The sequence below is a fragment of the Branchiostoma floridae genome, chromosome 15 (genome assembly GCF_000003815.2).
Source record: "Branchiostoma floridae strain S238N-H82 chromosome 15, Bfl_VNyyK, whole genome shotgun sequence".
In the NCBI taxonomy this organism is placed as follows: domain Eukaryota; kingdom Metazoa; phylum Chordata; class Leptocardii; order Amphioxiformes; family Branchiostomatidae; genus Branchiostoma; species Branchiostoma floridae.
The window spans coordinates 1,585,217-1,607,571 of record NC_049993.1 but is presented as its reverse complement, the minus strand read 5'-3'; the positions used below and the strand labels follow the sequence as shown (position 1 = coordinate 1,607,571).

Sequence of the window (22,355 nt, the reverse complement as noted above, 5' to 3'; positions counted from 1 at the left end):
GAGACAGGTTTGTGTACTCATCAGGAATGGATTCGTTGCAAAATTATGAAGGGGGAGGGGGCGGTAAAGCCCCGTTTACAAATCAAGAATTTAGCTCGGCCGAGTTGTCAGCGAGCTCTAAATTACGAGGAGGCATGGCCCTAACTCCTACGAACAAATGGCAGAGTTTCTTCGTCGGCATCAGGGTCATACAGGGTCATACCTCCTCGTAATTTAGAGCTCGTTGACAACTCGGCCGAGCTAAATACTTGATTTGTAAACGGGGCTTAAGGAATTCTCCTTTTGCACTCTTCCCAAAATTAAGTGCGCCGGGGTTCCGGATATGGATGTTACCACTGTTGCTCAGGGTGCGAAACCAGGGTGGAACCAGCTAAAACATTAAGTACTAGGGCGGCAAAGCTAATATTCTGTCTTGAAAATATAGTAGAGTTATCATTTGGGCTGAGAATCTTACAAGTTTTGTGCTCAGAAGTAACTACCTAACACGTCACCACTGTGGCTGAGAGTTGGTTTCACCTGATGAACTCAAGGGTCACAAGTTGGCGTTTCGTCTGCAGCCTTTGTTCTTTCCTGTCGGAAAGTGATTAAACCACGTCCTGTGATCGGTTCCGCACCAAACTATCATCTCCGTGATGTTTTCTGGTTCGAAATTGGTGAGAACCAATTTTCTGTCACTGCATGAAAAGTTGAATATATGGGGTAGAAACTCCTGGACATGCACCGAGAAACTCGAAATGGTCGGACATTCACGGTACGTATCGAACTGGACATGATGCCTGTCCGGGCAACTGGCACACCCGAGGATGCACTGAAACGAACAAGTTTGTGTCCGGTACGTGTCTATGACCCGCGCTTGACCGCGCATTTAGCCGTAATACTTCCTTTTCTATATACCCGGATACCTGAGACTTGTGCCACGCCGCACGGATGCTCTTTGCATAAATTACCGGGCAATCATCACCTAATTATCTACCTCCACTAGAGCGCGTTAATTACAGCCTTTGTTATTAAAAACAGTGTTGTTTTACCACCCCTGCCGACCTAGGATTTACCCTCCCACCTCCCCTTCCCATGTAGCTTGTATAAGTTTCCTTTATTCTTTCAAAATGTGAATTAACTTTTTCTAAAACTATTTTGGACTGCTCCTGATGGGCTCCGTCCCCTTTTCGCTTTCAAATATATGTCGGTCTGCTTTCATAGGTCACTAGCATTCGGGTCTTCACTATTTTCATAAGCAGTCGCCCAACTAACTGTATAGTCGCTTCCAATTTGTTGACATAAACTCCTGTAGATCTCTCGATTTCTGCATTGCTGCTCTCACAAATTCTGTTGTCCAGGCGGTCTTCTACACAAACCGATGCTAGTCAGGAACACGGGCTTGTAAAGTTCGCATAACGGTAGTATTCAGTCAATCGTGAAACGGCAGCAGCTAGCCCTTCTTGCGTTCGACGTAGTGACAAAGACCTTTCTTGCTGAAACTCAAACCGCACAAAACAACAGCTGGGCTCTTCGCGACCGGTGCACCGGTTGTTACCCTTTTAAACAGAACTAGGTCGCATGGCGTTGGTAGTTGAATGCAATTCCACAGCAAGAAAGTGTCCGGTCTTGACGTACAGTATTTCCAAGCTCTCATTGTTCACTGGCCGTGGGACCGTCTGGCGTGCATACAAACATTTTGCTATCGGGATAGGAGCTGTGTGAAAGCACTACCTTACAGAAACAAGGCATTCTCCGAATGCCAACTGAAAGATGGGATTGAAAGATTTGAAAATCGCAAGACGTGTGCTGATTGGTCTACCCAACTGCTATGTGGAATACAATTGCCTGCGTTTTATGCGTATTTGCATGTAGACAGACAAAGTTAGTCGGAAAGTCTATTGTAGCTGAATTTAGATTTTTGTCACATGGTCGCAATTCACAGACTGTCAAATAATACAGGCAGTCAAACAATACCCACACGGTACTAGGTGGCAAAGTGCAGCTGTATTGTTTACGGTTTCAGACATCACTTTGATAATAAACGTAACCTTTTTACTCTATCCTACAACAATATTGAGCTATAACCTCCTTGGTCCAACTGGCATTATCACAAAGCATAACAACGTTACGAATCAGGCTAAGGGACCAGACGTGCATAGTTATTAACTTCCCTTAGGCTCCTTTTAATCTCATTTGTGTATCTTGAAAACCTTTGTTACATACTTATTGTATGTCTTATTTTCTAGTTCACTAACATGAGCTTGCCGTGTATCTTTATATATCATAAATAAACCTATCACAGAAGTTCTTATGTTTTTCTAAGCTCCAGCGGTCTAATGTGAATTTTTATACTGCAGAATTATCAATTAACTTACTGATCACATTTGTAGTGTGTTTCGTCGGTATGGGTTCTCAAATGTTGGGATAAGTCACACTTTAGAGTTGTCCTGTACCCACATTTCCCTCACATGATGACGGGTTTGTCAACAGTATGTTTTCTCATGTGTCTGTATAGGTAACGCCTATCCACTGTCCCGTACCAACACTCCCCACACATGTAGGGTTTCTTGCCGCCGTGTTTTGCTAGATGGCGGTCCAATGTGGACTTCTGTGCAGCAGAATAATCGCACTGGTCACACTTGAGGGTTTTTCGCCAGTATGGGTTCTCATGTGTTCGGATAGGTGACACTTTTGAGTTGTCCTGTACCCACACTCCCCACACATGTAGGGTTTGCCACCGGTGTGTTTTGCAAGATGGATGTCCAAATGTCACTTCCGTGTAGCAGAATAATCACACTGGTCACACTTGTAGGGTTTTTCACCAGCATGGATTTTCATATGTATGGTTAGGTAACGCTTATCAGTTGCCCTGTATCCACACTCCCCACACATGTAGTGTTTCTCGCCGCTGTGTTTTGTTAGATGGCGGTCCAATGTGGATTTCTGTGCAGCAGAATAGTCACACTGGTCACACTTGTAGGGTTTTTCGCCAGTATGGGTTCTCATGTGTTCAGATAGGTGACACTTTTGAGTTGTACTGTACCCACACTCCCCACACATGTAGGGTTTCTCGCCGCTGTACATGTGTTTTGCTAGATGGCGGTCCAATGTGGATTTCTGTGCAGCAGAATAATCACACTGGTCAAACTTGTAGGGTTTTTTCGCCAGTATAGGTTCTCATGTGTTCGGATAGGTGACACTTTTGAGTTGTTCTGTACCCACACTCCCCACACAAGTAGGGTTTCGTACCGGAGTGTGTTGCAAGCTGGCTGTTCAATGTAGATTTCCTTGCCGCAGAATAGTCACACTGATCACATTTGTAGGGTTTTTCACCTGTATGAATTTTCATATGTCTGTAAAGGTTACGTCTTTCAGCTGTCCTGTACCCACATTCCCCACACATGTAGGGTTTTTCACCGGTGTGTTTGATTAGATGATCGTTTAAGGTTGATTTCCGTGCTGCAGAATAATCACACTGGTCACACTTGTAGGGTTTTTCACCTGTATGAGTTCTCACATGTTTCACCAAGTCAGACTTCCGGGATGTCCTGTAACCACAATCCTCACATAGATAAGATTTTCCATCAGTATGTGCTCCTTCTTTCATTCCAAACTGTTTTTGCTTGCTGTCTGCTCGTATCCGCAATTACCTGCATCTCTGTCACATGAAACTCCAACAGGAGACCCATCACCGTGCTTCAGGGGAACACCAGTAGGAGACCCATATCCTGCCTCAGCCATGACTAACCTAGTGGACACAAATTTAAATGGATAAAATATGAACATTTGACGCAAGACTACGCGGGTCACGGGTTCCTCACTGGGCTTCCAGTGACGAAAATGTATTCAAAATGGCGTTATCACTGGACGCCCAGTGACGAAGAAAGTTCGTCACTGGTTCCCCAGTGATGAATTGCTTTGTTCCAGTGATGAAGCTCTCTCGGCACTGGAATTCAATTGATGAACCTTGTCTCGTCACTCGGTTTCCAGTGATGAACTCTGCTCGTCACTCGGGACCCAGTGATGAACTCCGCTCGTCACTCGGGGCCCAGTGATGAACGTCATTCGTCACTGGGCACCGAGTGCGGAACCATCGAGGTCACCGGTTCCTCACTGGGTTTTCCAGTGATCGGTGACTTTTCGGCACTGGACACAGAGTGATGAAATTATTTCGGCACTGGGCTTCCAGTGACCACGTAATCGAATAGCACTAGAAAGTTCCAGTGCTGAGTTCGATGTGCAACAAAAACACCCTAACCCACATGTCGCCATGGCCGTGTTACTGTTAGATTTGGTCCGGGAGTGTGATGACTTGCAGAGGCGACGTTAGTATAACTTTAAGTGCTAACTTTGAAATCCCCTGATCAACTGAAACGATGATTCCTTTTTTTTTTCAGCAAGCTGAATATTTGTCGTCACTGAGTTACCAGCTGAAGTTTCCTCATCACTGGAAAACTAGTGACGATAAATATTCCCCACTGGTAAGCCAGTGACGACGCGACTTCATCACTGGATACCGAGTGATGAGAAATTTACCCGTGACCTCGGTAGTTTTGCACATTTGACCAAACAACTGTCAAATGCAAAACTCCATCGTAATATTAAAACCTCCCCGATCATACCTTACGGCGCCCCCCCCCCCCCCCTTTCATGTATAATTTTGCCATGAGTCCATTCCTGAATTCCACAAAACTGTCCTCACATGTTTCACCTGAACATTCGTTTCCTTGTGTCACACGAGTCCTTTCTAACATGGTTTCTACTGTCGTTTTGTTACATTTATAATACTATGGTGCTAACTGTGTATAGTAGAACTAACCCTTTGTTTTGTCGCGAATTCGAAGGACTTGGCGTGTGACTTCGCCCCATCCCCACATCTATTTCGTAACCCCCAAAAGTGACACATATCGTCCAAATGCGGTTCATATACCATAAAAAATACCTATACATTTTTTTCGTAATGATAAGACCGTGATTTTTGTATATTAGCGTTCTCACCTGCTGCCAATGTTGATTTTTACCTCCACACAATCTTCCGATCCTGCAAGCGTTCGTCTGAAGCAGTAAGGGGTGAAAGGTGAACGATCTGAGGGTTCAAGGTCATTTTTGTTCCTCGTTACCCATCTAATGTGCTGAAAACGCTGCCTGCAAGACAGGAGGCCACTTCCCGTCTCATATTATTTTAGTTTTCTTCATTTCCTTCTCAAACAAATGTAAAAGAATTATCATTCTAGTTATATGGGATTTTTAGTCTATCGTCTGACCATACATCGTCAAAACAAAATTAATAACATTAACCCTATTCAGACCGGGCTTTTTTGGTCATCCCTGGACGGGGGGTGGGGGGGGTTGGGTTCAGGCGTCCACTTCTAAGTCCTCTAACTCTTGAACGACGCACCGTAGGGCCACCAAATATTCAAGACATGATATCGACATAATATCTGACAAGTATTTGACGTTTGACGTTACGTTGTCCTAAGATGACGTAATTATGACGTCATCAATTTGATTATATTGGCCGGACCCATGAAAAAAGGGTATTCTCAGAAAACTTCAAGTTATACTACAAAAATGTAACAACAAGTGCAGATAACAGAATAATTATGTTTATTACGACTTGTATTGCCAATAGCAACATCGATGGCGTCATAATGACGTCATAAAATGACGTCATGCACATCTAAGATACGAGTTAGGCTCCGCCATATTATATCCACCACCTTGAATTTTTTCAAATACTTTTTTTGCAACAAATAATCACAAAGGGCAATGGAAATAGATTAAATTCATTAATTTAGATGGTTTTTGATGAAAAAATCTGACCATACGGTCCGCCATCTTGGATTTTGGGCTGATGACGTCATCAAATTAGCATCATTTATGCATATATAATTATGAAAGATATGCTAAATAATATAAAATTTTATTTATGTTACAAAATAGCAGTAATATAGCAAATAAATGTGAAAAATACATTGTTAGGACCAAAAATAGTGATTTTGGGCAAAACTGCCTTTCAGCAAACGGTTGCCATGGCAACACGAAAAAAAAGGAAAATTTGTCAAACTTCGTAAAATTGTTGCCAACAATATTTTAGGAAAAATCACTAAATTTGGTGGCTTTAGCGTAAGGCGTTCTGGCGTTATAGGACATCGAAGTTGGCGCAGGCCTCAAAAGCCCCCCCCCCCCCGTCTGAATAGGGTTAAGTCAAATATTTCACACATAAAACGAAATATACTGTAAGTTGTACATTTAATAACATCAGCTCTCACTTGCCATGAATGAATATATCTTGAATTAACTGAGCTACGTAGCCAATGCTGTCTATATCTGTTATTACAAACATGCAAGTGACGGAACTATATTATCTACTATTCATCAATGTCTTCATAGAAACTACCTTACATGTTACACAAGCATCACTCTATATTTTTACAATGTTCAACAAAGGTTCAGCATAATCATCAACATACCATCATATATACTAATATATGTAGATAACCTAAAAATTTTAGTATGTAAGAACATAGCAGTAAGATAGCAAAAGTTGAAAATGCATTGCTAGGACCGAAATTCGCGATTCTCATCAAAATGCATCAACAAACGGTCGCCATGGCAAGTAGAAAAAAAATGAAAAAGAAAAAAAAATTCATACTTTTTAAAATTATTTGTTGCTGATCTTTTAGGAAAACTAACTCAATTTAATGGCCCCAGTGTGAGCCGTTCTGGCGTTATGCGATATGAAAGACCCCCCCCCCCCGTCTGAATAGGGTTAAGAAGCGAGAAGAAGTCGAACCTGTACATACTAGCATACATAAAAGATTGCAGTTGCATTTAGTACCTTAAAGATAACTCGTTCTTACTTCACTAGAAATAGTTCTTTCATTTTGATTTTTGAGATAACTACTTCAACATGTATCATCATGGCCTGTATTTAGCATGTGTGAGCAGAAGTGTACAATAAAGGTCTTCTTCATTCGATAACAGAAGTGATTTGGATTATAATAAGGTAGATACATCACAGCTTTTACTGCCCCCTATGATGAATTTACAGGGAAAGAGTTATCCATGGGAAGCTCGAGTTTTCTTGTCAAGTCCAAGCACAAGTGATGTTGCCGTGATATCACGTCAGTTCACTTGTGGAGTTGTCCACCCCTACGCAGAGTTTGACATTCGTCTGTAAGTTCACTACAGCTATATAACATACAACACTAAATATTCTTATGAGTTTGTTTAGATACCCGAAATTGCATTCCTCAAATAGCCATTATAGGGGTTTTCGCCGTTTTTTTTTTTTTTACAATGCTTGGCCAAGGTGGATTTTTGTGCTGCAGAATAGTCACACCACTCACACTTGTTGGGTCTTTCACCAGTATGAGTTCTCATATGTTCAGATAAGTGAGGCTTGTGAGCTGTTCTGTACCCACACTCTCCACACATATAGGGCTTCTCAACGGTGTGTATGGTTAGATGTTGATCCAAATGACATTTATTTGCTGCAGAATAGTCACAATGGTCACACTTGTAGGGCTTTCCACCTGTATGGGTTCTCATATGTTGGGATAAATTTTGCTTTTGAGCTGTCCTATACCCACACTCTCCGCACATGAAGGGTTTGTCACCAGTGTCATTGGCTAAATGCCGGTTCATGGTAAACTTTAGTCACACTGGTCACACGTGTTGGGTCGTTCACCTGTATGAGTTTTCATATGTTCGGATAAATGAGACTTTTCAGCTGTTCTGTACCCACACTCCCCACACATGTAGGGCTTATCACCAGTATGTTTGGCAATATGTCTGTTCAAGGCGGACGTCTGTGCAGCAGAATAATCACACTGGTCACACTTGTAGGGCTTTTCACCTGTATGAGTTCTCATATGTTTGGATAAGTCAGACTTATGAGTTGCCCTGTACCCACACTCTCCACACATGTAGGGCTTATCACCAGTGTGTATGGCTAGATGTTGGTCCAAATTGGATTTCTTTGCTGCAGAATAGTCACACTGGTCACACTTGTAGGGCTTTTCACCTGTATGAGTTCTCATATGTTTGGATAAGGCAGACTTGTGAGTTGCTCTGTACCCACACTCCCCACACATGTAGGGCTTATCACCAGTGTGTATGGCTAGATGTTGGTCCAAATTGAATTTCTTTGCTGCAGAATAGTCACACTGGTCACATTTGTAGGGCTTTTCACCTGTATGATTTCTCATATGCTCGGATAAATGACACTTTTGAGTTGTCCTGAACCCACATTCCCCACACATGTAGGGTTTAGCATCAGTGTGCTTTGCTAGATGCCGGTTCAAATTAGATTTATGTGCTGCAGAATAGTCACACTGGTCACACTTGTAAGGCTTTTCTCCTGTGTGGGTTCTCATATGTTTGGATAAGACACACTTGTAAGTTGCCCTGTACCCACACTCCCCACATATGTAGGGTTTCCCACCAGTGTTTGCTTTTGGTTGACTGGCCAAACCGATTTTGCTCTTAGTTGGATGGTCTTCGGTTTTACTTTCATCCCTGCCACGCAAAACTCCAGGAGGAGAACCATCACCGAAGTCCTGGGGAACAGCAGTAGGAGACCCATTACCTGCCGCTGCCATTGCGTACCTAATGGAACATAGATATAATAAAGGATGAAATAAGCCAGCTGAAACTAGATACTTGCAAGCAAATATTACTTTGTTTTACACCATCAAGAATAACAAGCTATGTACAATTTGGTGCTGTTTTCTCTTCCTGTTTGTTGTGTTTTGCAATTTCACTATATATGTTTTGAATATACTAGTCACGTCACCATAAAGAGCCAGGATCAGACGATATGACAAGTAACCTATTCACAAGAAGGGACTTTTCGTCTATCTTCCAAAATTAAAAGCTCGGTCATTCAAGCTCCAAGCCTTTTGTGATTGGCTCTAGCTAGCTCATAATGAATCACCCGTCATAAAAGCGCCGCCAACTTAAAAGTAGACTCTCCCAATAACCCAAATGACCTCAGCGGCATCTTGAGTAGATTTAGAGGTCGCCTTTCCAATAGACTAGCCGTTAAACAAGATCTGTCTAGTCTTACATAAACACATTAATGATCCAGCCCCTCGAGCTTTGTCCTGATATTTTCTACATGTAACCGAACACCACAGGATGTCTGCTTCACCTCCAGTTCAATTCTGCTACACCTCAAGTAACCATGGTGATAGTGGCTCATTAGAAGAAGAGAAAGTAGAAGAAACTGAGCAATGCTTCCTTTGTTTCCGGTAAAGTAAAATATGCCCCCCTCCACACCCACATTTTCGTCAGCCCGAAGAAAAGTCTTACATCCTGCTTAATGTAGCCAACATACCACAGAAATTACCCCTGCCCCCCATGGATCATGATTCTGCAGTCAATTTGTATGTAAATCTCGTTCTTACCTGCTTCCAGTGATGATTATGTACCTCCGCACAATCGCCCCGCAAGCGTCTGTCTGGGGCAGCAAGGGGTGAAGGGTGACCGGCACGGTGGGGTGAAAGGTCATTTAAAACCTGCTTCGACTTTATTGTGTAGTACGTTCCGCCTACACTATTGAAAAAGGTGCCCTTATAATTCAAATCTGAATTTAGCACCTTAGATGGTAGCCAGTGCTAGTGTTTCACAGTTGGTTTTACCTATACATATACATACACCACGACCCAAGGTTTGAAGAAATAATCACTACTGTGTTGGGCATTGATACAAGAGGAAATGACGTGAAATCACTGTGTTATTTCAGCATGGATGCCATTTGTCAGTAAGAGATGAGCGACGAAACATCGTCTTTGTTCACTTGTTTAAAAAAGTGTAAAATAATATATCGTGCTGCGCTATCTAAAGGGAATTTTAGCTTGTATTGCGATCTTCTACGTATAATGAAAACGATATTAATGAAGATTCGTACAACGCTCTCTGACATTTCATGGTCAACACAAAAAACGAACAATTATAAACACATGAAAAAATATCACGTAACCTGTATTTTTAATAACAAAATTTGTTTTTGCTTGAATATATATATATTGAATTTAATCAACTCAGCTCCATATAGCCCATTTTATCTGTCTTTTCTTGCATAAAGGAAACGAAACTACGTTATCTATCAGTCATGGAAACTACAATTCATGTTTCTCTGGCTTCCATTATTTCTGTCCGTAATGTTCAACACAGGTTATGCATAATCATCAACATCTATTGTATATACTTTTATGTTGTGTATACTGTACAGTTTAGTAAATGAGTAAACATAGCAGTCTTTCTTTTTATTTTACATTGATTGTGCACCTGTTATTCTCATGAAAAATTAAAATTTCCAAAGAAATCAGCTGCTCTGCTAGCCTACCTTAAGGCAGATAACACATAATAAGCTGATGATTACGCCCACTACTAGTACTCACAAATATGTTTTGCTAAGTTGGTCCATCAAAAATGAAATGTTAGATTAAGTGAGATATCAATGTTGTCCTGTTCTCAAGTGTAAATTTTGCTAGATGGCGGATTAATGTATTTGCTAGATGTTTGCACAATGTTGTTTGTGTTGCAGCATAATATTTACAGTGGTCACGTACGGTTTCTTGCCAGTATGAATTGTCATATGTCTGTATATGTAATACATATCAGCTGTTCTGTACCCACATTTTCCACATATAAATTGTTTGTTACCGGTGTGCCTTGCAAGATGGCTGTCCAGATGTTACTTCCGTGTAGCAGAATAAACACACTGGTCACACTTGTAGGGTTTGTCTTCAGCATGGTGTGTTCCATTGCTATCTAATACAGATCTCTGTGAAACAGAATAATCTCATACTTGTATGTTCTTTCGCCGGTATGGGTTCTCATATGTTTGGATAAGTCACCCTTTCGAGATGTCCTATATCCACACTCCCCACACCTGTAGGGTTTGTCACCGGTATGTTTTGCAAGATGGATGTCCAAATGTTGTTTCCGTGCAGCAGAATAATCACACAGGTCACACTTGTAGTTCTTTTCACCGGTATGAGTTCTCATATGTTCCACTAAGTCAGACTTTCGAGCTGTCCTGTACCAACACTCCCCACACATGTAGGGCTTCTCACCAGTGTGTTTGGCTAGATGTTGGTCCAGACTGTTTTTGTGTGCAGTAGAATAGTCACACTGGTCACACTTGTAGGGGTTTTCACCGGTATGAATTTTCATATGTTTGGATAAATGAGACTTCCGAGTTGTTCTGTATCCACACTCCCCACACATGTAGGGCTTCTCACCAGTATGTTTGGCTAGATGATAATCCAAATTGCCTTTCGCTACTGCAGAATAGTCACACTGGTCACATTTGTAGGGTTTTTCACCAGTATGAGTTCTCATATGTTCGGATAAATGCGACTTCCGGGCTGTCCTGTATCCACACTGGTCACATTTGTAGGGTTTGTCGCCAGTGTGTTTTGCTAGATGTCTGTCCAATGCGGATTTCTGTGCAGCAGAATAATCACACTGGTCACATTTGTAGGGTTTTTCACCGGTATGCGTTCTCATATGATTGGATAAGTGACCCTTTTGAGTTGCTCTGTACCCACACTCCCCACACATGTAGGGCTTATCACCAGTGTGCTTTGCTAGATGCCTGTACAAGTTGGACATTTGTGCAGCAGAATAGTTACACTGGTCACATTTGTAGGGTTTTTCACCGGTATGAGTTCGCATATGTTCAGATAAGTGACGCTTTTTAGCTGTCCTGTACCCACATTCCGCACACATGTAGGGCTTCTCAACAGTATGTGATTCCGGTTGACTGACCAAACTGGGTTTGCTCGCTGTTGGCTGCTGTTTGCCTTTGCCAGCATCCCTATCGCATGAAACTCCAGTTGGGGACCCATCATGGCAGTTTTGGGCAACAGCAGTAGGAGACCAATTACCTGCCTCTGCCATGTCTAAGCAAATAAAATATTTGAAAAGATGAAACGATTGTCTAAAACCACATTACGGCAGATAGATAAAATTAAAGTAAATACATGATGTTTAGTCTCTACCATACTCCCGCCTGACCAAATAGTAATAGGACAATTTCGCCAACTTAGTCTAGTAGGAGTTAATTGGCCTAGAAGTTAACTCTTCGGCCGCGGATATACCACAAAAGCCTGTCTGAAAACCTACAGTAACTTTTATGTCCCTATTTGGCCAAATTCTTCATTTTTATCCAGCTGACATGTCTTCCTGAGAGACTATATGATGTCTTCAGATGGTCTAAGCCTTACAAAGTCTTTGAAAGTACCGCTATGTTTATCCCTACACAAAGACATTCATTATCAACCAGCCAGTCCAGCCATTTGCTACATAACTTCTGTAACCGAACACCACTGTCTGCTTCACCTCCGGTAACCATGGTGACAGCCGTCTGGTGCAGGTCATTGACTTTATTTGGAAATAGAAAAAAACGGAGCAAAAATGCCACCCCTCCCCAATAAAATTTCCCTCACGCCCCACTCCTTGAGTCCTTGATTTTCCTGTATTTCTTTTCGTCACGTTGCAGCCCACATACCACAGAAATGCTTTATTTCTCTATGGGTCATGACAATGTAGTTATTTTTTATGTATTTATCGTTCTTACCTGTTTCCAAAGTTGATTTTTAAGTTATTACCTGCACACAATCCTCCTGTAAGCGAGTATCTTGAGGTAGCAGAACACAGTATTAATAGGCGAACGCCGGGGTCTATGACGCGGGTACATAAAATAGTACGGATAAACTTGTTGAAGGAGAGGTAAAAAGCCTTATTTGAGGGGCAGCCAGATATAACCTGTGCTGCGTGGTCAAGGAAAGTGTCGACTTTCTGAAACTGCATGATTTGGATTGTGAAAGTTTTCAATTTGGTGTATGAATGCGCTCGATTACGCAACTACCATTCTCGTGTGAGTCGGCTGCAGTTCTGTGATCTCCGCAAAGGGGCATTTCAAAGAGGGCATGAGAAGGTGATACGCCGACAGGATTTTTTTTTTTTTTTTTTTTAATATTTTGTGGCTTGTACCTTCAACTCAAACATATCCGTTTTTGGTATTCAAAAGTGCATCCTACGATATTTTTTAATGCGTCGAAGCCAGTCACCTTGTGGCCCTTAACTATAGAAATCCCCATAGGCCGAAAACTGTGTCCTGCTACCTCCAAGGACTTGGCGTGTGACTTCACCCCCCTCCCCCACCTCAATTTCGTAACCTCGAAAAGTGACACATATCGCACTGATGCGGCCCATACACCACAGAAATGCCGTATACATTCTTTGGTTCATGATAAGATAGTTATTATTGTATATTTCACGTTCTTACCTGCTTCCAGTGTTGATTTTTACCTCCACACAATCTTCCAATCCAACATGCAAGCGTTCGTCCGAGGCAGCAAGGGTGAAAGGTAAAATATCAAAGGGTTATAGGTCATTTTGTGTTCCTCGTTACCCATCTAATGTGCTAAATCGCTTCCTACATGACAGGAGGCCACTCCCCTCTCATATTGTTAAGTTTTCTTTATTTTCATCTAAAAAAATGTAGAAGGATTATCATTCTATTTATTGGCGATTCATAGTGTATCATATATACATCGTCAAAATAGAATTGACAATAGAATTTCTTACCTTTAAAGGCCATTACCGTGAATAAATCAAATGTTTTACACATACAAACACAATTATGCAATCTGTTGGTTTAATAACGTCAGCTCTCTTGCCTGAAAAAAGCATACATTGAATTAATTTATCTTCATTTACCATGCTAATATGCTGCATTCCATTTGATAAACGCATCATTATATCATTTCCGTAATGTACAACGTGGGTTCAATCATCAAGAAATTTTCATATATACTAATGTAAGGTGTATACTGCAGATGATAGTAAATAACTATTCAATTAAGCATTACAGTGTTTCAATCTTTATATGCTACACTGATCATACGCCTGTTATTCTGACTGAAGCTCAAATTTTCTAGGATGTCCATACAAAGCCTACCTGAAATTTGGTGTGATTAACTTTATCTAGGATAGAAACTTCCTCAGTTATCATACTGTTTCTCATAAACAGGCTCTGCATGTCACTGATGTAGATTGTTTTAGCGATGCCAACGGAAACTTGAGATCTCTGCTGTGTATGTCTTTGTCGCTACTACTTGATGCATGTATATGCTTATTTATAGGCAAATTTAAAGACACAGATTTCGTATGGTGTTATCACATAGAAGAAGAACTTTATTGCGCAACAATTGTAACAGTTACAATGTATGGCAATGTGAACAACTATATACTAATACAAATAACTAACAACTAATGTAATATAATATATGAATGAATGAATGAATGAAGACCTTTATTGTACAATTTTGCCCAACCGGGCTAAGTACAGGTCACAACAAATCAGGATATATACATACATAAAAGTGTCACAAATCTAGTCTAACACAAAAGTTCGGCTTCTTCTCGCTTCTTGGTAATAACAGTATAAAAAAATCTAGTGAGTATCATAAAGCATTATCTCGTTTTTGCAATGAGTTGTAAATAAATTGGCCAACGTAGGCAGATATATGAACAGGACATGATAATATCAAATGGAATACCTCTCACCTAGCATGTGGCAGTACAATTTCGGACTTACATACAATATTTTGAAATAACTTTTGACGGTCTTCTTCATAAGTCGGACAATCCATTACAAAATGAAATTCATTTTCTATGTCATTATGGCATGTGGGACAAAGTCTCTCATTGGCTGGTATGTTGTAGTGTCGGCCCTTTTCAATTTGTAAGGTGTGTACACTAATCCTTAGTCTCGTTAGGTCATTTCTAAACAATTTGTTTTGAACAGATGAAAGATATATGTCGAGATTTTCTCCTCTTTAAATACGACATCACACAGTTCAAGCAAATATTAAAGTACTGATTACAAATAAATCTAATCAAAGAATTGTATAGAAGTATTGTTTGACCTAAAACCACAATGCAATCTCAAGACTGTACATGTGAGGAAGCTTTCTTTAAGAAATCAGTTTAGGACACTTGTAATAAGTGTTCTAAGATTGTAAAAACTACATGCACTACAAAAAAAACACATTAAGAGTTTTATATCAGTGTCTTTGGCTAAAAGACAGATAACACATGATAAGCTGATAGTTACTCACACTACTCAATCTTATAAAGTTTTCTTTCTTGATCTTGTCTTGGTTCACAAAGAGAAAATGTAATGTTAGTGAGATATCCCTAATGTTCTGCACTCATGTTTCCCGTATACAAATTTTTTCTTAATTCTAATCTGAATTTTTAGCTGTCTAATGTGGATTTCCATGCTGAAGAATTATCATAGGGTGTTTCACCGGTATGGGTTCTCATATGTTGGGATAAGACACAGTTTTCAGTTGTCCTGTATCCATATTTCCCACACATAAAAGTTTCTCACCGCTGTGTTTTGCTAGAATAATTACATTTGTAGGGTTTTTCACCGGCATGGGTTCTCATTTGTTTGGATAATTCAGACTTTTGAGTTGTCCTGTAACCACAATGCCGGGTTTTAAGCAGATGGCTTTCCAGTGTGAATTTCCGTGCAGCAGAATAACCACACTAGTCACACTTGTGGGGTTTCTCATCGTCGTGTTTTGCTAGATTTATGTTCAAAGTGGATGTCTGTGCCGCAGAATAATCACACTGGTCACAATTGTAAGGTTTTACACCGGCATGAGTTCCTATATGCTTGGATAAGTCAGACTTTTGAGTTGTCCTGTACCCACACTCCCCACACATGAAGGGGTTTGTCACCGGTGTGCTTTGCAAGATGTCCGTCCAAATTCATTTCTGTGCACCAGAATAATCACACTGGTCACACTTGTAGGGCTTCTAAACGGTGTGTCTGGCTAGATGGCGGTCCAATGTGGATTTCCGTGCAGCAGAATAGTCACACTGACCACACTTGTAGGGTTTTTCACCTGTATGGGTTCTCATATGTCTGGACAGGTCACTTCTTTGAGCTGCTCTGTACCCACATTCCCCACACATAAAGGGTTTGTCACCAGTATGAATTGTCATATGTCTGTAAAGGTTACGTCTTTCGGCTGTCCTGTAACCACATTCGCCACACATGTAGGGTTTCTCACAACTGTGTTTTGCTAGATGACTGTCCAATGAGGATTTCCATGCAGCAGAATAGTTACACTGGTCACACTTGTAGGGTTTTTCCCCTGTATGAGTTCTCATATGTTTAGATAAATCAGACATCCCATATGTCCTATGCCCACACTCCCCACACATGTAGGGCTTATCACCGGTGTGTTTAGCTAGATGTTGTTCCAAACTGAATTTTCGTGCAGCAGAATAGTCACACTGGGCACACTTGAATGGCTTTTCCCCTGTGTGTGTTCTCATGTGCCGGTAGAAGTGAGACTCCCTTGGTGCCCTGTACCCACACTCTCCACACATATAGGGTTTCCCACCACTGCTTGCTTTTGGTTGACTGGCCACACTAATTTCGCTCGCAGTTGGCTGGTCTTTGGTTTTACTTTCATACCTGACACGCAAAACTCCAGGAGACGAACCATCACCGAAGTCCTGGGGAACAGCAGTAGGAGACCAATTACCTGCCTCTGCCATTGCGTACCTAATGGAACAGAAATATAATCAAGGACGGAATAGACAAGTTGAAACTAGATACTTACAAGCAAACTAATACTAGTAATGTCTTCCTTCACATGATCAAGCCTAACAATCTATTTATGGTTAGCCGTTGTTTCCTTTTTCTGTTAGTTGTGATTTGCAATTACAAAATTAATGTTTTAAATATACTAGTCATATTCAACATGAAGAGCCAGAATGTGGTAAGATGATGCGATAAGTAATTTTTTTTCATTAGAAGGGATTTTTTTCTCTATCTCAACAAAATGTACAGCTTGGTCATTTTAGCTCCAAGCATTTTGTGGTTGTCTACAGCTCTTAGTAACTCAGTCCTCATAATTTTAGCGCCACCCGCTTTAAAGGTGACTCTCTAAATAACCTAAATTACCTTAGTGGCATCTTGAGTAGATTTACTTCCACCTACACCTCCAGTAACCATGGTGACTAGGGGTGGGTACCGGTATAGAAAATCCAGGTCCAGGTCCGGTTCAGGTCCAGAGGATCAGGTTTAGGTCCGGACCTGAACTTGATTCAGTATGACCCATACCAATGGTCCATTTAGCTACAAAGAAATCTGTTTGGTGGAGTATTAGATTCCCACTGGTGTTTTAAAACCCTGCAACGATAACTACACAAGATACAAGATACAAGATACAAGATGACTTTATTGGGTATCGCAGTGATTCCACTGAATTATAAAACCAATTTACAATGTTTAAAATCCTCTGATTTGACAGGCGCACATCACATGTGACTTAGCGATACTAACAACAATGCCTTACGTTTGCACTTAACATGATAAGAGCAGACGATCAATAGAATAACTAACATATTGACATGAGTCGATCACAGTCCATTCTCATTCATTAGTCGGGTCAGGTACGGTATGGTAGAGTTCAGGTACCGGTTCGTTTTTGCTCTAGGACAGTTCAGTTTGTGACTGTTGCGAGTTACTCTGCCAGTGATGTGACCTCTTAGGGGTGGTAGCCAGTCTCTAAAGTCAGAGTCCATGAGCGAACTGGCAAACTTAAGACACAACTGTTCCCGTCTCGTGGCAAGTGGGCACAGTCCAAGCTGCTCCAGCTACACCTGTACGATTGACTTGAAAACTTGGTAGAAATGACTACAAGCTCTACTCTGCTTCACTCTTGTTACTTTCTTCCACATGGAAGTGCCAAAACGTGTGTATACCTGATCAAACAATCTGTTATTTTTCTATTAGGTCTGCAGTCTGACCTCGAGCACAAGGGCTGCAGTCTGACCTCGATGCGCTAACAGAATGGCAAAATCGTTGGCTCATGTCGTTCAACCCCTCTAAATGTCACATCCTCCATATCACCCGTAAAAAGCACCCCATCATAACTCAGTACTCCCTCTGTGGAGAAGCCCTTACCGGTGTTAAGTCCCATCCCTATCTTGGAGTACAACTGTCCGACGATTTGCGGTGGGACACCCATATCAACCACGCCACTAGCAAAGCTGGTAAGGTCCTAGGAGTCATTCGGCGCAACTTGACCCATTGTCCATCTAGGGTCAAGGCCACTTGTTACAAAGCGCTGGTACGGCCTCACTTGGAATATAGTGCCATCGTCTGGGACCCGTACACCAACAAAGGGATACAGGCGGTGGAGGCCGTCCAGCGCAGGGCAGCCCGAGTGACCCTAAATGACTACCGGCAGACTAGCAGCGTGACACAAATGCTTTCAGACCTGCAGTGGCGCCCCCTCTCCGAAAGGAGGAGGAACGCCCGCCTCACCTTTTTCTACAAAGTAGTCAACAATAATATTAACATAGACGCCAGCAATATTCTGAAGCCTGCCCAAGGGCGCACCCGGGGTAGTCACGACTTCAAATATCAGCACATATTTGCACGCACCGATATCTACAAACATTCTTTTTTCCCACGCACAATTCCCGAGTGGAATGCCCTGCCTGGCACGGTTGTAAGCGCTCCCAACGTTGAGCACTTCCGTGCCAGGCAGGCGGCCTGCCCGCCCTAACCCGGGAGCCTCAGCTCCCCGCCCCTACTTTTGCCCCTCGCGGGGTCATTTGGGGGTATCCTATGCAGATGCAGAGGTCCAACATCCGGTGCACCTATTTTTTTTCAGGTCCGGTTTTTCTGGACCGGTCAAATAAGGAAAACCGGTTTTGTACCGGTACATTCCGGTACGATGTGCCGGTATCCAGCCCTAATGGTGACAGTGTCTGGTTTAGGTTATATACCCCGTTTGTTTGGAGAAAAAGATAAGGAAGTAGTAGAAACAGCAAAAACAATGTTTTCCTTTGTTTTCGTGAAGGTAAACATCCCCCCTCCCCACCCGGGTTTTTCGTCACACCAGAAAAGTCTTCCATTTCTGACAAATGTACCTCACATGCAATACAAATTACCTATAATTCCTATAGTTCATAATAATGCGGTCAGTTTGTACGTAAATCTCGTTCTTACCTGCTTCCAGTGATAATCATAACCTCCGCACAATCCTCCTGCAAGCGTTTGCCTGGAGCAGCTTGGGGTGAAAGGTGACTGGTACCTTGGGGTGAAAGGTCATTTGAATGCCTGCTTATACACATTCATCGTGAATCGCGTTCCGCCTGCACTTCAGAGGAGCTGCCCTAATCGTGAAACATTCTTGGTTTTGTCTTTTTTTTTCTTTATTTCTGGCTCTTTATTTCCTCTTGGGATAGCATAACACATCACTTCGTCATTTACAATACAAAATATTTAGAGCATGCAGCTTACGCAAGATACTTATATGCTGCGCAGGTATACAAACAATTAAGAGCGAGTGTCTGTAAGGGTCAAACGATGCTGGCACTGGTAAAAAAATCGATTTGGCTCTTTTTCTTTGCACGGTGATAGTACTTGGTACGCAACCATTAACATAATTTATTTTTTCTGCTCTGAACTTCCCGTTGCTATGGCAACAGACCAAAGAAGTTTTCGGGCCATTTTTCCAGATATTGGCAGGTAAAAACATGGCCAACTTTAATTCAACCATAAAAGCAGAATGTGCTGATCAGAACAATGTATAGGCTTGTATGAAATACCATTAAAGTCTGTAAATTCCAAGGTCGGGCAAGCTGATTACAATACACTGTTTTCAGGTCGTAAAAAGACAGAAATTTTGCCTTAAAAGTCCGTAGATGTAAAATATTTTTGCTTACAATTCACATAGAGTAATAATCCACTTAACTTAATATCTTTAAGATAAATTATGGTGAAGATTGGGTCCTTCTTTCGTTGCTATTGAATTATTCTTTAAAGTGGGTCAATTTTCATGTTTTTGATAATATATCATTTTGTGCTCTATTTGAACAATCAAAAGTTCCAGACCAAACTTGTTCTGTAATATTGAAATTTACATGGAATATGAACAAATATATTGTATATCAAACTCATGCTTGTTAAGTTAAAGGTCTTGTTTTGTTGCTAACTTATAGGTGTCCTTAAAGTGAGTCAATTGTCATAATGTTGACAAAATGTCATATTGTGCCCTCTTTGAACCATCATAAGTCCCAAACCAAACTGCTATTTGAAATTTACATGGAATATAAACTAATGTTTTGTCTATTAAAACCATGCTTGCATTGATAGGATTCTTGACTTGTTGCTACGCAATTGACCTTTGAGTGGGGCAATTTTCATGATTTTGATGTTATGTAGCTTTGTACTCTCTTTTAACTATTTTAAGTTCAAAACCAAATTTGTTCTGCAATTGAAATTTACGTAGAATGTAAACCAATATTGACTATTATATGCGTACTTGCACAATCTGGGTTGTTATATTCCAACAGTATATGTCCCTGAAAGTAGACTATGTTGTTGACAACAGTGATACACATGTCTGTCACGGTGGTCTTATATAACAATATAACAACGTGCACACTTTAGCCACAAAGAAAGACAAAACAGACATCTGTGTGGATTTTATACGTGTTCAATGTCTGATGAATCCAATCTGAACTAAACAGTCTGCTATCTTTCAGCTAAAAATGATGTATGACAATCTTAAACATGCTTGCGCACGGTTCCAGAATATGACTCTCGAAGACTCATGCAGCTTGTTTCTACATTTGAACAAATACCATTCATCTCTGTGCATGTTTCTATTTACAGTAGTATATGTGTGTGAGTGCCATGCATTTTGACAACTTCAACTATATCTGTGGACAAACTGTACTCATTTTGAGCAAGGGTATTAGGTACACTTGATGAAGTTTTGCTACAAATGCTGACTGTCGGTGGAGATTGATCCTTGCATGCTACATGATCATTACGTTGTATAAAATGGTGCTTTTTACCGGTGTGTTTTACAATGTTTATCCAGTGTTGATTTTAGTGCAGCAGAATAGTCACACTGGTCACACTTGTATGGTCTTTCACCGGTATGAGTTCTCATATGCTCTGATAAATGACACTTTTGAGTTGTCCTGTACCCACACTCCCCACACATGTAGGGTTTATCTCCGGTGTGTTTGGCTAGATGTCGGTTCAATGCGTGCTTACGCACAGCAGAATAGTCACACTGGTCACACTTATAGTGTTTGTAACCTTTGTAACCAGTATGAGTTCCGATATGTTTTTCTAAGTCAGCCTTTCGAGCTGTCCTGTACTCACACTTCCCACACATGTAGGGCTTATCACCGGTGTGTATGGCTAGATGTTGGTCCAAATTACATTTTTGTGAAGCAGAATAGTTACACTGGTCACACTTGTATGGTTTTTCACCTGTATGGGTTCTCATATGTCGTGATAGGTAAGACTTGTGAGTTGTCCTGTATCCACACTCCCCACACATGTAGGGCTTATCACCAGTGTGTTTAGGTAGATGTTGGTCCAAATTGCATTTGTGTGCAGTACAATAGTCACATTGGTGACACTTGTAGGGTTTTTCTCCTGTGTGGGTTCTCATATGGTCGGATAGGTGAGACTTCCATGCTGTCCTGTAACCACATTCTCCACACATGTAGTGTTTCTCACCAGTGTGCTTTGTTAGATGCCTGTTCAAAGCGGATTTAACTGCAGCAGAATAATCACACTGGTCACACTTGAAGGGTTTTTCACCGGTATGAGTTCTCATATGTTCGGATAAATGAGACTTCCGAGCTGTCCTGTACCCACACTCCCCACACATGTAGGGTTTCTCAACAGTGTTTGCTTTCGGTGGACTGACCAACCTGGCTTTGCTTACTGCCTGGTCTTTGGTTGTGCTTGCATCCCGGTCGCATAAAACTCCAGTGGGATACCCAACAGAGAAGTTCTGGGGAACAGCATTAGGAGACCCATTACCTGGCTCTTCCATGTCGAACCTAATTGGATAGAAACATGAAAAAAATAGACCAGTCAAAACGAGATAATTGCATGCAAAAAATGATGTTTACCCTCACATGGTCTAACTTAACAAACTATTTACGAAAATGTGTTATTTTACTATTATTTTTGTTTTTGTTTATGCAATTACAAAATGCACATGTTTTCAATATACAGTCACATTCACCATAAAGTGCCAGGGAGTGCTAAAAATGATACGAGAGGTATTTATTTACAAGGAGGCTTGTTATTTTTTTTTTCTACTAGACTAGTGTCACGTAATTTAAAGCTCGGTCAATTTAGCTCGAAGCCTTTTGTGATTGCCTGCAACTCATAACAAATCACCCGTCAAAAAAGTTCTACCCATATAGTAGTCTTTCCCAATGACCCCAGCGGCATCTTGAATAGATTAATCGTCATTGCTCCTCCCCGAGGATGAACT

At 41.2% G+C, this 22,355-nt stretch overlaps 2 protein-coding genes across 2 annotated transcripts; both read right to left on the bottom strand.

The window, feature by feature from the left end:
• Window positions 1-2,748: 2,748 nt before the first annotated feature.
• LOC118432146 (zinc finger protein 506-like) lies at window positions 2,749-8,585 on the bottom strand. The gene is made up of 3 exons (XM_035843674.1): window positions 8,380-8,585; window positions 3,607-3,727; window positions 2,749-2,922 (listed from the first exon to the last, which is right to left on the bottom strand). Exons 1-3 carry the CDS (start codon window positions 8,583-8,585, stop codon window positions 2,749-2,751), a joined length of 501 nt encoding a protein of 166 aa, XP_035699567.1.
• Window positions 8,586-15,598: 7,013 nt separating this feature from the next.
• On the bottom strand, window positions 15,599-19,154 carry LOC118432652 (gastrula zinc finger protein XlCGF7.1-like). Its single transcript, XM_035844288.1, has 2 exons — window positions 19,049-19,154; window positions 15,599-16,588 (listed from the first exon to the last, which is right to left on the bottom strand). The coding sequence occupies exons 1-2, from the start codon at window positions 19,066-19,068 to the stop codon at window positions 15,832-15,834; spliced, it is 777 nt and encodes a 258-aa protein (XP_035700181.1). The 5' UTR covers window positions 19,069-19,154; the 3' UTR covers window positions 15,599-15,831.
• Window positions 19,155-22,355: the final 3,201 nt, after the last annotated feature.